Source organism: Saccopteryx leptura, chromosome 3, assembly GCF_036850995.1.
Source record: "Saccopteryx leptura isolate mSacLep1 chromosome 3, mSacLep1_pri_phased_curated, whole genome shotgun sequence".
Classification (NCBI taxonomy): domain Eukaryota; kingdom Metazoa; phylum Chordata; class Mammalia; order Chiroptera; family Emballonuridae; genus Saccopteryx; species Saccopteryx leptura.
Genome location: NC_089505.1, coordinates 346,198,279 through 346,215,002, shown reverse-complemented (window position 1 = coordinate 346,215,002; position 16,724 = coordinate 346,198,279). Strand labels below are relative to the sequence as shown.

Below are 16,724 nucleotides of genomic sequence, written 5' to 3'. Positions count from 1 at the left end.
CCTGGACACCAGAAGAGTAATTTCTATGGAAGATTCTCCTGTTTGGTATTGGCTGTATAATTTGCATAGTTGTTTAATATAACATTACTTTTCTTATCGAAACTTCTAGCTTAGAGATTTCCTTGATTAAAAAGAATGAAGGTGTGACCTGGCCAGAGCTAGTGGTTGGTGATAAACAAGGGGAATTGGTCAGAGACTCAGCCCAGTGTGCTGCAATAGCTGAACGTTTGATGCATTTGACCTCTGAAGAACTGGTAAGAAATTGCAACAGTAGTTTGACTTTATTAGGATTAGAAATATGAGGATTATACTGTTTTCAAACATTTTTTGCTGTAAAAATACAGATTAAGTACTGCTGACTGGTATTTGATTATGGCTTAAAATTCTAAAATCTGTTTTTTACACTATTTTAATACATATATACATGTGCTTGTATTGCGTATGTTGTGTAGGGTAGATGTGCATGTATCTACACACACATACACACACACATTAAACAGCAGAGATACTTTCTGAGAAATGCCTCATTAGGTGAGTTCATCATGGTGCTGATATCATAGAGTGCACTTACACAGACCTAGATGGTATAGCCTACTACACACCTATGCTGTGTGGTATAGCCTAATGCTGCTAGGCTACAAGCCTCTACAGCATGTTACTGTACAAATCAATGTGAGATTAAATCAAGTGCAAGAGAAAATGAATTGAGACAACAGTAGCATGAGATACATGAGGCTGCTGCTGGCTTAATGTTGCATACTGTTTTATAGCAAACTTTTATACGTAGAAATTGTACAGTCTAAGATAATTAAAAGTTTAGTGTAGTAAACTCATAAACCAGTAACATCAATGTTTAATATCACTATTAAGTATTAAGTACTGCACACAATTTTACGTGCTTTACTTTTATGTGTCTGGCACCGCAGTAGGTTTGTTTATACCAGCATTACCACAGACACCTGAGTAAGTCATTGTGCTGCAACCTTACAATGGCTAGGATGTCGTTAGGCAGTAGGAATTTTTCAGCTCCATTATTGCTTTATGGGACCACCATTGTATATGTAAACAGTCATTGGCTGAAATGTTGTGCAACACAACTCTATGTGTGTGTGTATATGTATGGATATGTGAATATGTATATTCTCCTTTAGAAGATTATAGACTGGCCAATGCTCACAGGAACAAAAATCATTATTTTCCTGCCCTCCTTGCTAATAACCTACTTATCACCATTGAAATTTTCTAAATGATCTTAGTATATCACAAGGGGCATATATATAATCTCATTCAGTACACTTAATTTTTTATTGATATTGTAATCCATTGTAATGATGATAATTCACAACTTATTTCTGAGATTTTGTTGCCTAGATACCCATCCTGATAAATTTTAAGATGTTAAAAATTTGAACAAATATTGTAAAGCAGTACACCAGCATTTCAGTTGTATGTTTATTCACCAAAAACTATATCGGCAGGTGTAAAATGTCTGACTTACTGCCATCTGAAATTATAGCAATGAAGAAAACTATATGAAGTATTTATACTATACAGTTAGTTACACCCTAAGATAGAAAGGAAGGATTAGAATATTTGAAATAAATGTCTGTCAAAAGAAAACATGGCCACATGGAAAAACCAAGTTTCATGTTTGCCATCCGTAATTAAAAATTTCAGGAATCACTGGAATTCATAAATAAGACTATAAAATCTTGATTTCATAGACCTGTTATAATAAGCCATGCACAGGGCATTGCCCTGTGCTCATTCATTCAGCAAGTATTTGTTGTGATAGGGCTATGGGGAATAATGGTGATAGTGGGGGCTTGTTTTGAGGGTATAGATAATTGCTACCTCCTCACACTTGATGATTTCAAGTGAATATTGTTACTATATGAGTTACTTATGAATGAATCCCAATGTGTTTGTTACATTTTGAAAAACAAAACAAAATCTTGTTACCTGTAACTGGTCAGTTTTGTGTTTTTCAATTTTTATTTTTTTCTTGCCTAATTGCATTGGTTAGACCCCTAGTTTACTGTAAATTAGAAATAAATAGTAAAGTATATATTGTAAATATAGTCATCCTAGCCATTGTAAGGTTTTAGCACAATGACTTACTCAGGTGTCTGTGGTAATGCTGGTATAAACAAACCTATTGCACTGCCAGACACATAAAATAAAGCACGTAAAATTGTGTGCAGTACTTAATACTTGATAGTGATATTAAACATTGATGTTACTGGTTTATGAGTTTACTACACTATACTTTTAATTATCTTAGACTGTACAATTCCACTGTAAATAGTGGAAGTATATATTCTTGCCTTATTTGTGACTTTGGGAGAAATAATTATTTCACCTTTAAGTACGATGATACTTTTAATCACATTGAGCACATTTCTGTTATTCATAGTACATTGAGAATTTGTCCTTTTTGCTTACTTTGGATTTATTTTGCTCTTTTTTTTAAAAAAAAAAGCTTAGATGTTTGATTTTTGACCTTCTTTTCTAATGAAAGGATTTAATGCTATACATGTCCTTCTAAACACTACTTTAGCTGCATCCCCCAGATTTTCAGCCTGTCTTCTTAATTCCATTAAGGATTGATCTGACCTGATGCTGGATTTCAGTCTTTTACACAACTCATATTTATTCATATTTATTTATACTTTGTTTATTCTTACTCCTAGTGCAAAACTCAAATGAAAGATCGGGTTGTTTACCAGGGCTTCTCCTTCTGTGTGGGCCATAATCTCTGATTTTTGTCTCCCCATCATTTTAATAATATCAAAACTCAGTTTTTCTTTCCCTTCTCCTATGTGGGTATAATCTCTAATTTTTGTTTCTCCAATATTTTAATAATATCAAAATCAGTTTTTTATTCCCTCATCTGCTGCTTTTCACCTGTCTTTTTAAATTCTATTTGGAAATCATTAAATGGCTTTAGGAAAGCAGCAGTCTTAAATTCTCTCTGATTATTCTCTTTTCTCCGTAATCTTGACCTGTAAGCACTGGCTGCCTTGATAGTCCTGAAGTTTTCATTTTTGTCTTCCTGTCTCTAACATGTGGGTAATTGAAAAGGGAAGGGAGGAAGGAGTGTGGCAGGTGCTTTCTTTATTCTGCTGGACAAATATATATCTTCTTGGGTCACTGTGACAAATGGTTCCAGCTAATTGCAGTCTCAGCAAGCCACAACCACCAGAATTGTTTCCGTTATAGGCTGTCTCAGACAACCACCACTAGGTGGCTCTACATCCCAGCTTTGACCTTCTTGACTGACTATATAGGATGCAAGTTTTCATCCCATTGTAAAAGAAATTTTTTTCCTGACGTGTAGTGGTGCAGTGGATAAAGTGTCAGACTGGAACTCGAAGGTTGCCAGTTTGAAACCCTGGTTTTGCCAGGTCAAGGCACTTATGAGAGTTGATGCTTCCTGCTCCTCTTCCCCTTCTCTCTCTCTCTTTCTCCTCTGCTTTCTAAAATGAATTTTAAAAAAATTATAAAATTTTGGGTCATTATTTCTTTAAAATTTTTTCCATTTTTCCTGCCCCCTACCAATTACTCATTATTAGTCCATTTGATAGTGTTCCACAGGTCACCCGAGTTCTGTTTTATTTTTTTACTTCTTTGTGTTTCAGTTTCGATAGGCTCTATTGTGTGTCAGGCTCATTAGTCTTTTCTTCTGCAAAATCTAATAAGCTGTCAATTCTATCTTGATTTCCATTTTAGGTACTGTATTATCATATCTAGAAGGTAAATTTGTTCCATTTTATATCTTCCATTTCTCACTCAACATGTTTATGATTTTTTTACACCTTTGAATATATAGAATTTATTTATAATAGCTATTTCATTATACTTTTCTCTAATTCCATAATTCTATCATTTCTGTGTCTGTTGATGAAGTTTTTATTGGTCATAGGTTGAAATTTAGTTTTTATTTATTGCTGTAATATTAACATTTTTAAATATGAAGAAATCCATTTTCTTATTGTTTGTTTTTATATTTATTTTTTGATCTAAGAACCCAAATCCAGATAAAGGAAAACCCCCTTGTAATGCTCAAGAGTTAGAAGAATGTGATATTTTCTTTGAAGAGAGTTCCAGTTTATGCAGATTTGATGGCAATACATTAAAAACTACTCATGTGGTAAGTTCTTAATGATTTTTCTAAAAATTTGTGAAAAAATAGAAGTTACTTAGATGAAATGATTATTGATTGAACAAATATATATTTATATATATTTTGTAGTGATTGCTTGATTAGCAATTACTGGCTGTGCTATAAAGATCATTACTCCATAAAGTGGTAATTTTTTATAGCACCACCCTCAATTAAAAATATATTGGTTTGGTACTGTTACATATTTATATCTTTTAATTGGCTTTTGTTTGTGCAGATTTTTATATACAGTTATCCCTATGATGTATAGTAATTTTTATCTTTTTTCATGTGGAATTATGACTTAGCATTTCCTTATGTTCTCACATTATTTCAATCTCTAGTTTAATGGTTGGATTATACTATAATATTATTGATGTTCGTGTGTGTGTGTAGTGGTCATTCTATAGGTTACAGTATACATCTTTAATAATTTCTTTGAATTGCATTTATAATGATGCTGTTTTCCTAAATCTCCTTTTTATATGAAGACATTTTTATATTCAGGGGTATTTACCTAATAAAGAGTTACAGAAGTCAAATGAGTAAGTCATAGGCTAGGGGTCCCCAAACTACGGCCCGCAGGCCGCATGCGGCCCCTTGAGGCCATTTATCCGGCCCCCGCCGCACTTCCGGAAGGGGCACCTCTTTCATTGGTGGTCATTGAGAGGAGCATAGTTCCCATTGAAATACTGGTCAGTTTGTTGATTTAAATTTACTTGTTCTTTATTTTAAATATTGTATTTGTTCCCGTTTTGTTTTTTTACTTTAAAATAAGATATGTGCAGTGTGCATAGGGATTTGTTCATAGTTTTTTTTATAGTCCGCCCTCCAACGGTCTGAGGGACAGTGAACTGGCCCCCTGTGTAAAAAGTTTGGGGACCCCTGTCATAGGCTGTCACGACAAGTTGATTTCTACTTTATGTTCTCATGTTCTCACTCAACATGTTTATGATTTTTTTACACCTTTGAATATATAGAATTTATTTATAATAGCTATTTCATTATACTTTTCTCTAATTCCATAATTCTATCATTTCTGTGTCTGTTGATGAAGTTCATGTATTGCCATGAGTGTTTGCAGTTATTGCCCCTTATACTTCATTTTTACCTTCCCCTTCAGTTTTTGTTTCATCCTTACTAACTAGTGTGAAAAATATAGAAATTTGTTCTGGGTTGTTTTTTTTTTTGGTGTTTGTTTGGTTGGTTGGTTGTGTTTTTTTACTGTTGACTGTTTCATATATTACTTTTAATAGTTTTTTTTGAATAATTTTTTTATTTGTTTTAGTATTTCTTATATTTTTGTGTGTCCTGTAATAAACTTAGCAAACTCTTTCTGTTTTTTCCCTCCATTTTGAAATTTTTGTTACTCCTTAATTCAAAAGAAAATTTTCTCTCTGGTATGTCAAAAATATATAAATTGGTTAATTTTTTTTTCCTCTTAAAATTTTATTCTGTTCAAAAGCTTTGAGTGTGGTTTTCAGCTTTTTAGATTTTTTTTTTTTTTTTAATTTAGAACTTTATTGGCCCTGGCCAGTTGGCTCAGCATTGGAGCGTTAGCCTGGCTTGTAGAAGTACTAGATTCGATTCCCAGTCAGGGCACACAGGAAAAGCGACTATCTGCTTCTCTACCCCTTCCTTTTCTTTCTCTCTTTCTCTCCCCCCCCCCCCCCCCAGTTCTGCAGCCATGGCTCGAATGGCTTGAGCAAGTTGGCCCTGGGCGCTGAGGATGGCTCCATGGCCTTGCCTCAGGCACTAAAATAGCTCAGTTGCTGAGCAACAGAGCAATGGTCCCAGACAGGCAGAGCATTGCTTGGTAGGGGGCTTACCAGGTGGAGTCCAGTTGGGGTGCATGTGGGAGTCTGTCTCTCTGCATCCCCACCTCTCACTTATTTAAAAAAAAAGAACTTTATTAGATATATTTCCATTGGGGAATCATAACAATTATATAATACTACATATAAACAAAGACATGACTCATAGAGTTGTTTGTGTGAGACGGGTCTTCATAGTAAATCAGTGGCTAATTTAGAGCATTGCATATAGAAATTAGTTTAGTCTTACTACCAAAACGGGAGGTATTGGGCTTTAGGAGCAAGCAAAAACAATACAAAAGAGAACCACTTGGCCTTTTGCTATTCTGTTTTTAGGCCTCTAAATCTTTGATAGAAGCCCCCTCCAAAAATCTTGAAAATATCTGCCAAATTGGCCTGATGTGTTTTTTTGTCTTGTGGAGGTTGAGAGGAAAGTATATTCTAGGAGAAGTTTATGGAATTAGACTCAAAAGTGTCATGGGAACTTCACCTAACAGGGCAGCTGTTCCTCTCTCACTACCCTTTCCTAGTCTTTTTTGTGTACTTAACTTTCTTTAACTAATGGCTGGTCATTACAGTACTCAAAGGACGTAAAGAAATTAGCACTTGCCTGTGTAGACACATGGGATGGAATGGCAGAGGACCACTGGCTAGGCAGAAGAGCCGTTGAAGCTGTACCAAAATTAAATATTTACTCTTACAAGTTCTGTATCGGCACTTCTCTCTTACCCACCACTCACATTTTGTTTTGATATAACAGTTTACATCTTTTTATATTGTAAAGCCCTTCCCAAATTATTGTACTTACAGTTATTTTTACTAGTTTTATGTTTTTATACTCCCTTAATAAGTGATCCATCAACTTTACAATGTTAGGTTATTCTGAATATTATATATTTACCTTTATAGGTGAGATTTCTACTTAGTGCCTTTTCATTTCAACTTGAAAACTCTCTTTAAATTTCTTGTAAGGCTGGTCTGGTGGTGATGTGCTCCTTCAGCTTTTGCTTCTCTGGAAAGTGTTTCAGTAGGCTCCTAGATGTATATTAAATTAGATGCCTGTATCTCACACTGATGCTTCAAGATGAACAAATAAGCTTTTCACAGAAAGTCTGGGTGCCTTGCAGCTGGCTGCCTCTGTGTGGTGCTTTGGGGTTTGAGTCTACATATGAGAGCCCTTAAAGAACCATTTCTCAGTTCATTTTAGCCTTGTGGGTCTTGTGGATGCAAACCCCTTTGACTTTCAAAGCTAGATGTTTTAGGGCCTCATCTCTTAGATGCAAGTCTTAAAAGTTGTGACACTTGATATATGGGGTTAAAATCATTGCTCCTCACGGAGAGAAACTCAAGGTTTTGGTTTCTTTCCTGATCATGGTTGACTGTCAGGTGGGTGGTTTTTTTCTAGTTCACCTGATATGCAGGAGTTCTGTAGCTTGCTTTGGTGTCCTTTCTTTTTATCCTCAGCAGAAATCGATCAATATGTAGCTATAGATTTGGTGTGTTCACACGAGGAGGCGAGTTCAGGATCTTCCTGTGTTGCCATCTTGAACTTGAACCTTCTAAACATTCTTATCTGTTTCAGTTGGGTTATATTTGAGGCCAGAGTTTTCTTTTTCTTTTCTTTTTTTTTTTTTTACAATTATTAGCAGTGTCATTTTTCTGTTATTAGTCATTTTAAAAAAAATATAGGCGAAGATTTAATGAAGTAAAATTGCATAAACATTGCTTTTTGGGTGTAAGTGGATGAACTAGCTATAAATTGAAAAGCTCCAATAAGTCAGTGGTAAGACCATCTTTCTAAAGGTAGGTTTGGTTTATCAGTGTATTGTGTGCAAGTCAAGATCTACCTGTCCAATGTCCCTTGTACTAGGAAGGGTATGAGTTGGCTTGTCATTGGAGAAAGCAGTGAAGGAGGCCATCATGTTTTGGGGCTTCAGTTCCGCATTCACTTTAGGAATCATGTAGTACTTTATTGACAGTTTGTACGTCTTTCTGCGATATCTGCTTCAGTTTCTCTTTTCTTGATTTCATTTGTCAAGACTTGGATAATTTAAAAATTACCTGTACATGGAAAGGTCAATATATGTCCTTATAATTTAGGGGAAAGGTCAGAACTCTATGTTGTAAATGACAGATTTTTCAAAATATAAAATTCCCTGAAAGAAATGTAAATCAGAGTTAGACTTTGGCATTTAGGAAATAAAATGTTAAATGAATATATGCAGCAGAACAATAAAATAGAAATATTAAATATCAGAACTGAAGAAAAAAGTAATAAATGTGGTCACTGGGGTGTAAAGCTCAAACCAGAATTCGGATGTATTTGAAGACTCATTATTTCTGTTTCTATCTAAAGCTGTGCTAGGTATGTTTTGTAAAATATTAGCCACTGATCACATTGTAGGAATTGAGCACTTGAACTGTGGCTTTTCTAATTTTCTATAAATGTAAAATACACAACCTGGTTTTGAAGTAGCATGAAAAATAAATATATTAATCATAATTTTTATATGAATGTTTATGTTGAAATGATAATAGTTTGGATATGTTTAGTTAAATAAAATATATGATTGAAATTAATTTTGTTTCTTTTTACTTTTTAATGTAGCTCCTAGAAAATTTTAAGTTTATATATGTGGCTTGCATTTTATTTCTGTTGGACAATACTGGTCCATATGATTAAATTAAATACAGACTTGAGTAATCAAAAGCTGGGAAGATATTTTAAAAATTTAAATTATAGCAAGTTTCCCAAATAACATGATGTTCATCATATACTGCTTAAACATGAAATTGAAACAGCTGTAAAGAAGATGTATGATTTGTAATATCATTAATATAGGAAGCAGGCAGAGAAGTTACAAAGGAAATAATTATTTTAGGTTAATGTCGTTTTAAATGTTGATTGAAAAGACATACACTCAATACTAATATTTTCAAAAAGATATTAAGGATAGGATCAGAAGATATAGAGGCAGAAAATATTTTTAGAAAGTATCTAAAAACCATTGGCTCTCTAGCTTCTTGGTCTTAGGACCCCTTTACATTGTTAAGTTCCTTGAGGAAGTTAATCTTTTTGTTTATTTTGACAAATATCAAATTTGACCATATTAGATATTAAGCTAATAATAATTTCCCTGCAAGGGCTGCCTTAACAGTATTATATAGACTGGGGGCTTAAACAACAGAAATTTGTTTTCTCACAGTTCTGGAGACTAGAAGTCTGAGACCCAGGGGTTAGCATGATTAGTTTCTTCTGAAGCCTCTTTCTTTGACTGTGGATGGCTGTTGTCTCTCCTATGTCTTTTTTTTTTTTTTTTTTTTTTAATTTTTATTTATTCATTTTAGAGAGGAGAGGGAGAGGGAGAGAGAGAGAGAGAGAGAAAGAAGGGGGGGAGGAGCTGGAAGCATCAACTCCCATATGTGCCTTGACCAGGCAAGCCCAGGGTTTCGAACCGGCGACCTCAGTGTTCCAGGTCGATGCTTTATCCACTGCGCCACCACAGGTCAGGCTCTCCTATGTCTTGACATGGTCTTCCCTCTGCATGTGTCTGTGTCCTAATCTCTTATAGTGACATAAGTGATACTGGATTTGGACTCACCCTATGACCTTATTTTAACTTCTGTCTCCAGATGTGATCACATTCTGAAGTACTAAGGGTTAGGAGTTCAGCATACAAATTTTCAGGGGATATAGCTTAGCCAATAACTATCTTTTATTTAGATTTTAGCAGATGTTAACATTTTGCCACATTTACTTTTTCTGTGTTTTCCACCGCCTTGTCTGGTGGCTGAAACGTTTAGGAATGAGTTGCACATGCCGTGTCCTTTACCCCCAGTCTTTTTATTTAACCACAGTACAATTCAGGAAATTTAACTTTGATACAATACTTTAATGTAGTTTGGAGTCTATTTCATATTTTACCAATTTCTCAGAGAAAATACTGTATAATTATTTTTTTTCCTGATTTGGGATTCAATCCCATGTCACATTGCATTTAGTTGTGATGTCTCTTTGATCTCCTTTAATTTGGAACATCCAGTTAGCCAACATTTGTCTTCCCCTTGAATTAATAAGTAGTTTGTGTGAAGGTCAAAGTCACCCTTTTAAAGGTTTTAGTAGATTTTGTTATTTCTCTATTTCTTTTCGTTCTATACTGGCTTTCTACCTGTCTTATTTAGAATAGTGTCTAGGATTGCTACCGTGGTCTTCAAGCCCCTTTCAAACTTTCTATGACGCAGTGTATATATTGTAAATCGAAATACAATAAACACACACACAAATTTGAAACAAAATTTTCACAAAGTACTTTCCGTTTGTATAGGACATATTGTAGTACTCTGTTTCATACTCTTTTTAATGAAATACAATAGAAATATCTTTTCTGATCTATTAAATTGATTGTGATACCAGTACTGAGACCCCTACTTTAAAATCCAGTACTAATTGTGTTTCATTTTCTACCTCACTCACTTTTCCTAGCCACTCTGGACTTGATGCTTTTCCTCATACTAAACATGCTCGCCTTGAAGGCCTTGGCATTTGGTATTCTCTTTACCTGAAGTGTTCTGCCTTTCCTTATGAGTTCCTGACTTTATTCAGACTTCTATTCACATGTTACCTTCCGTCCCTTACTAACTTATATCAAACAGAGCCACATTATCTCACCTGCTTTCTCCTTTTCTCATGGCAGTTTGTATTTTTATTTATTTATTTATATATTTCTGTTGTCTAACATGTCCTCCATTGTGTTTTTTATATATATCCTTCATTAGAATACTAAATGAAATTTGATATTAATTATGATATATACAGCTAAAGATCCAATCAGATAGTTTTCAAAGTGAAAAACATTGTCAATTTTTCTCTTAAATTATTAAGTACTAATAGTTATTTTTTTCTTACAGATTTTATTAAAGTAAAAATGTAAGTGTGTTTCCCCAATTGCATTTTACATCACTTAGCTAAAATTTGGCATCGTCCTGTGCTTAATCTTTAGTCAGTATTTCAACGCCTTTGATTTTGTACTTTACTATATGAATGGGTATTCAAACAAAATTGCAGCTCAGGATTTTATAAGACTTCTTTGCCATTGTTTATAAACATCAATTTTAGACATGCCACACATGCACAACTTCTCAACACAATTTAACTGACCAAGCAGAAAGAATGTACACATATTTTATAATGTGTGAATTACCGTATCTGAAATAGTGCTGAGCCACAGACATACTCTGGTTATGCTTAAAAACGACTAGAAAATGGGCTTTGGGAGAGCATGCAGTAACAGTGACTAAGAACATGGCTTTGGGAGCACATATAATTTAAATCCTAGGAACCACTTATTAGCACGGGGGACGGGAACCTATGGCTCGCGAGCCAGATGTGGCTCTTTTGATGGCTGCATCTGGCTCACAGACAAACCTTTAATAAAAAAAATAATGTTAAAAATATCAAACATTCTCATGTATTATAATCCATTCATTTCCTACCGCTCATGTTCATGGTTGTGGGTGGCTGGAGCCAATCACAGCTGACCTCCAGGACAACACCCTAATTTTTATTAGATAATGAGTGACATACACGGTCGTTGTATGGCTGTCATGGAATTACATTTTAAAATATGTAGTGTTCATGGCTCTCTCAGCCAGAAAGGTTCCCGACCCCTGTATTAGCATCTTAACTTAAATCCTTTAATCTCTTGAGTTTTAGTTTCTTCTTCTATAAAACGGTATTATATCCTAATTCTCAGAAAGTGAAGATTAAATAAGGTAGTTGTGAAATAATAATATGTGTATCTCAGCCTCTGTCCCCAGTTTCTGGGACAGAGTTCCTAAGTTTTCAATCTGGCCTCCTAACAGATTCTTGGTTTCTGAATAAAGTCTTGCAATACTACTTCTCAATTTAATTTGGTAGTAGCAGAGATTAAAGGTTGTCTAAGTATCTTCACTTTGACATTTAATCTTCAGAAGTTTTTAATTGCTAGTGTTCTACAAAGAAAAGAAAAAGACCGTCAATTTACTACTTGAAGTTTATGTTTCAAATTTTTCTCTACAGAATATATAATTCAGTTGTAGTCGTCTCGGTACTTCAAAAGTAAATATAACCTTTTCTATAGTAAATGTGAGAATAAAAGAAATGTGGGGTTATATTTTATTGGATAAAGGGTTTATGGATTGAAGAGGTTTTCTTTCTAAGGCCATTGGATACTTTTTTAACATTAACAAAGAATGAGTTTTCTGAATAAATTGTGGAATGTAAATTAATTGCTAAAAACTATATTTAAAGCCCTTTTTTAAATAGAATCTTACTAAAATGCATTTGCCCGAAATCTTATGGAGAGCGTTATGAAGAGAAGGTAATAGTTTTTTGATGGTTGAATGTCATCAGTGTGTCATTCTATCTAGCAGGTAGAAAACTAGAAAGATGTCACTCCCAATATAACAGTAAAAGACTGGATAATCTTTAGGATCATTACTTTTTATAAATTCATTTGAGAGCTGAAGTCACAGGGCAACAAAGTAGCTTGAAATCTAAGGAAAAACAGGTGCCACCAAGGAAAGCTGAGATAGGAGAACTGGTTCATTTTAGCAAGGGAAGAAGAAAGGACTGCCATATAAGAAAAACTCGGCTAACAATTGCTGAAGGGCTCCTGTGGGCTAGCAAGAAAGTGCAGTGCCCTTGGGGTTCACAGATGCGCTCTGTGGACCTTGACCAGGGCTTGACAAGGGAGACTGCAAGACTGGGGGAGACCAGAGGAAAGCTGCTCAAAGTGTGAAGTCCTTCCTGGATTATCTTCCTTAAGTAACACAATCCTGATGCTGCTGAGTGAAGGAAGAGTACTAAGTCTTACCATCCCAAGGGCTCAGAAGAAGACCCAGTGCAGCTGGGCAGAAATAAAAATAAAATTTTAAAACAATTTAGGTGAAACAGACAAACTCCTTGAAAGATAAGCATTACCATAGTTCACTCAGAAAGAAATAGGTAACCTAGTAGTCCCATGTCTGTTAAGAGGTTGAATTTATTATTAACCTGCTGACAAATCTCCAGACCTGGATTGCTTCACAGATGAATGCTGCCAAATGAAGAAACAGAAACTATACTAATTCTGTACAGCCTGTTCCCAAAAATAAAAGACAGGAACACGTCCCCCTTATTTTATGAGGCCAGTATTGCCCTGGTGGCAAGGACATGACAAGAAAACAAAATGGGAAAAAAGAAAAGAAACCAATATCTCTTGTGATTATAGACACAAAAATCCTCAGCAGAATATTAGTAAATCTAATCCAGTGAGTAAAAAGCATAATATGTCATGACTAAGTAGAGTTTATTCTGGGAATTCAAGATTGATTCAACATTCAGATATTAATCAATGTAATTCAGTATTCCTCAGCTTCCAATTTCAAAGCCTCTTTCTATCTGTCGTTCTTATCCCTCTGCCTTTGCTGTCTTATCACCTTCTGTGTCTCCGCCCCTTTCCTTCTTACAGGAATCCTTAGTAATATACTGGGCCCATCCAGGTGTTCCACGATTATCTCTTCAGTTCAAGATCATTAGCTTTGTCACATCTACAAAGTCCCCTTTGCCATGTAAGGCAATATTACAATAAACTTACTACATTATAGACATTACTGATAGTCATTCTGTAATTAAACAGTATACCAAAGTAAATATTTATAAACCGACAGATCTGATTTTGGGTCTCAGCATTAGGATTTGTCTGTGTAGCCTAGAATGTTACTCAAATTCTCCAAGTATAGTCTTTCATTTGCCGAATGACCATCCTAACAGCCTTGTGGGTTGTTGACATTAATCTTTATAACATGTCTGACATAGAATGTGCTCATAATTCCTAGTAGCTATCATTATTCTTGATAATTATTATTACAGGTTAGCATTTATAAACTTTATGTTTGTATTCTGTGGTTTAAAAAATATTGTGCTTATAAATTGGTGTTTTATATCATGCTTTAAACTAGTTACTGACAGAAAACAGGTAGGTTAGTGTCATGGTTAAGAACATAGACTCTGGGTTCAGATCTCAACTTGCTTACTCCCAGGCTCTTCTTGGGCAAGTTCCTTACCTGCCCTGTGCATCACTTTCTCAGCTTTGAAATGCAGGAAGCGATAGCACATCTCTCCCAGGGCCTTTGGAAGTTAATCAGGCTAAGTGTTTTAAAAGTTTATAGCAGGTGCGGACATCAAGCGTTTGTGTGTCAGTTTTTGTCATCATCATTATTTTTAATAATTTGTTGAGTAAATATTACTTTGTGTCCCTTTTTATTTCAGGTGAATCTCGGAAGCAACGAGTACCTTTTCTCTGTCGTAGCGGACCCCGGAAAAATGCCCTGCTTCTGTCTGCGTCACGACGTGGACGCGCTGCTCTGGCAGCCACACTGCGGCAAACAGGACGAGCTGTGGGAGCACATCGCCACGTTCAATGCATTAGGTAGACAGAGAGCCAGCTCTCTCACAGCATTTTCCGTTAGATCAAAAATTACAGTCGTCGTTTTTTTGGGTTTTTTGGTTTCTTTTTCCTTTTTAAAAAATTTGAGCTGTCCTAATTATATTTGGGTTGATTTGTACTCTAATTTGGTTGCTTGTAGTGTAGTTGATGAATGTCAGTACTTTTGGAACAGTAGGACTAATCTTTTTTTATGCTTGTACAGAAGATCAATGCAAATAGAAAGCAAAGTGGTTAAACACTTGAAATGTTCTAATCAATCATTTGTTTATTGCAGTTACGCTGTACGGTATTAGAATATGAACAGGGAGTTTGACAGTACTGTACATGGCACTTGTATTTAGGTTTTGTCAGAGTAATCTTCAAAAGCCATCATAGAATGCCTCTATGGTCATGCACATTAGGAGACACCTTCCGCGGGATGTAGTGCAAAGAGAGCAGTTATAAATGAAAACACTTAGGGAAAATGCGTATAAGCAGAAATCAAATTCATTCTGTAGGATAAAGGGAAACTACTGGTTTTAAAACTAGGGCTTGAAAAATTTAAACTGCCAAATTGTAGACTTGTGCAATAATTGATTTTTTATCAAAATGCATTAGTTTTGTGTGGGAGAAATTTTTTACATGAATTAGTCACAGTTATTGCTTATTGAAAGGTTATTTTAAACTGGCAACAGGGAGTAAAATTAGGCATTTTGATTGCTGTATGTGCACAGCCCTAACTGTAGAAGACTTTTGTTAGTTATCCCTTATAGTTAATAATATAACTGCTAAACTGGTTAATTCAGATTCCAGATTGATTTTTATGACCTGAAGTAAATTTTGATTATGTAAGTAGTTTGCATATTTCTAGCCTTTTTATTATAATTCCGATTTTTTAATTCTCTATCCTCTTTTCCAGTAAAAGGAAACTTAGTCATACTTATCATATACTCAGATCCTCCATTTTATCCCTTAGAATGGAAAAGTTGGATTATGCTTCAGTTTAACTTAAATCAACATTACTCTAGATATGTAGTCTAAAGATATTATATGCATTATTAATTTTTTCAAAATTAGCCCAGAGAACTAATTCTAAGCCACTCAAACAGGAATCTACATCCTGTTTTTCCTTCTCAAACCCTGCTTAATATTAAAAGGCAGTATTCATCTGTCTGTGCTCAGTGGTTCGTCTTTGCTCATTCATTGTTTGATGAACTTGATTTACACTAGTGTTTTATTTTTTGTCTCACATCCTTTTATTATTATTATTATTAAGTGAAAGGCAGGGAGGCAGAGACAGATTCCTGCATGCGCCCCACCAGGATCCACCTGGCAAACCCCTACCAGGCAATGCTTTGCCCAGCTGGGCCTTAGCTCTGTTGCTTGGCAACCGAGCTATTTTAGCACCTGAGGTGGAGGCCATGGAGCCATCCTCAGTGCTCAGGGCCAACTTTGCTGAAATCATTGGAGTATGGCTGTGGGAAGGGAATGGGGGGGCGTGGAGTAGGGTGGAGAAGCATATGGTCGCTTCTCCTGTGTGTCCTTACTGGAACTCAAACCTAGGACTTTCACACACTAGGCCAGTGCTCTACCGCTGAGTCCAATCAACTGGCCAGGGCCTTGTCTCACATCTTATAGCTGAAAATCCTAATTTATATTTCAGCTTTTTAATCTGTAAAGATAATTGTTTAAAAAAGTAATACTGGTTTTCTTTTTCAAAGTTTAATTAGTTTTTGAGGGATATCCTAATGAAGTTTTTAAAAAATTACATCCTTGAATTTTATTTCAAGCTTGAAGTGGTAGGGATTCTACTTCAGGGAACTGAAGTACAACAAAATTCTGTTACGGTATTGATATTGGTATATAAAAATACTAGAAATAACGAGAACATATTGTGCATATTAGTACCTTTTGGAATGGGCCTTGCATTGTGAATACATTCCTGAAATAGCTTTTCAATGGTATTCCATAAACATTTTCCCATTTATTTAAGAAAAAAAAAAAAGATTGTGTAATGACCCATCTGTGACTGATGAACTTAATTATTAAATTGGCATTTAAAGATATTTTGGCATGTTTTTCACATTTAAAAATTTAGATTTATAGTGTTTGAATTATTCCTGAAAATTATATGGTGCTGTTCCTTTCTTGAAGAGATGAAACCCTGTTTATTTTGTTCTTTAAGAGTCAAAGCTGTATTTTTGACCAGTTGAGAGAAATTGATTGTGACTATTAATGGTTCATTGTTTGAGTCTTTATGGTATATCTTTAATTTTAGGCATTTTAGTTTATAATAAA

General features: G+C 34.9%; 1 protein-coding gene across 1 annotated transcript in view; it reads left to right on the top strand.

Annotated features, from left to right (window-relative positions):
• Window positions 1-16,724, top strand: part of NUDCD1 (NudC domain containing 1) — a 62,009-nt gene that overhangs the window by 44,591 nt on the left and 694 nt on the right. Inside the window, exons 7-9 of the mRNA XM_066379356.1 lie at window positions 110-254; window positions 4,028-4,153; window positions 14,270-14,429. Coding sequence (XP_066235453.1) covers window positions 110-254; window positions 4,028-4,153; window positions 14,270-14,429 — 431 coding nt within the window. The remainder of the gene's footprint in view (window positions 1-109; window positions 255-4,027; window positions 4,154-14,269; window positions 14,430-16,724) is intronic.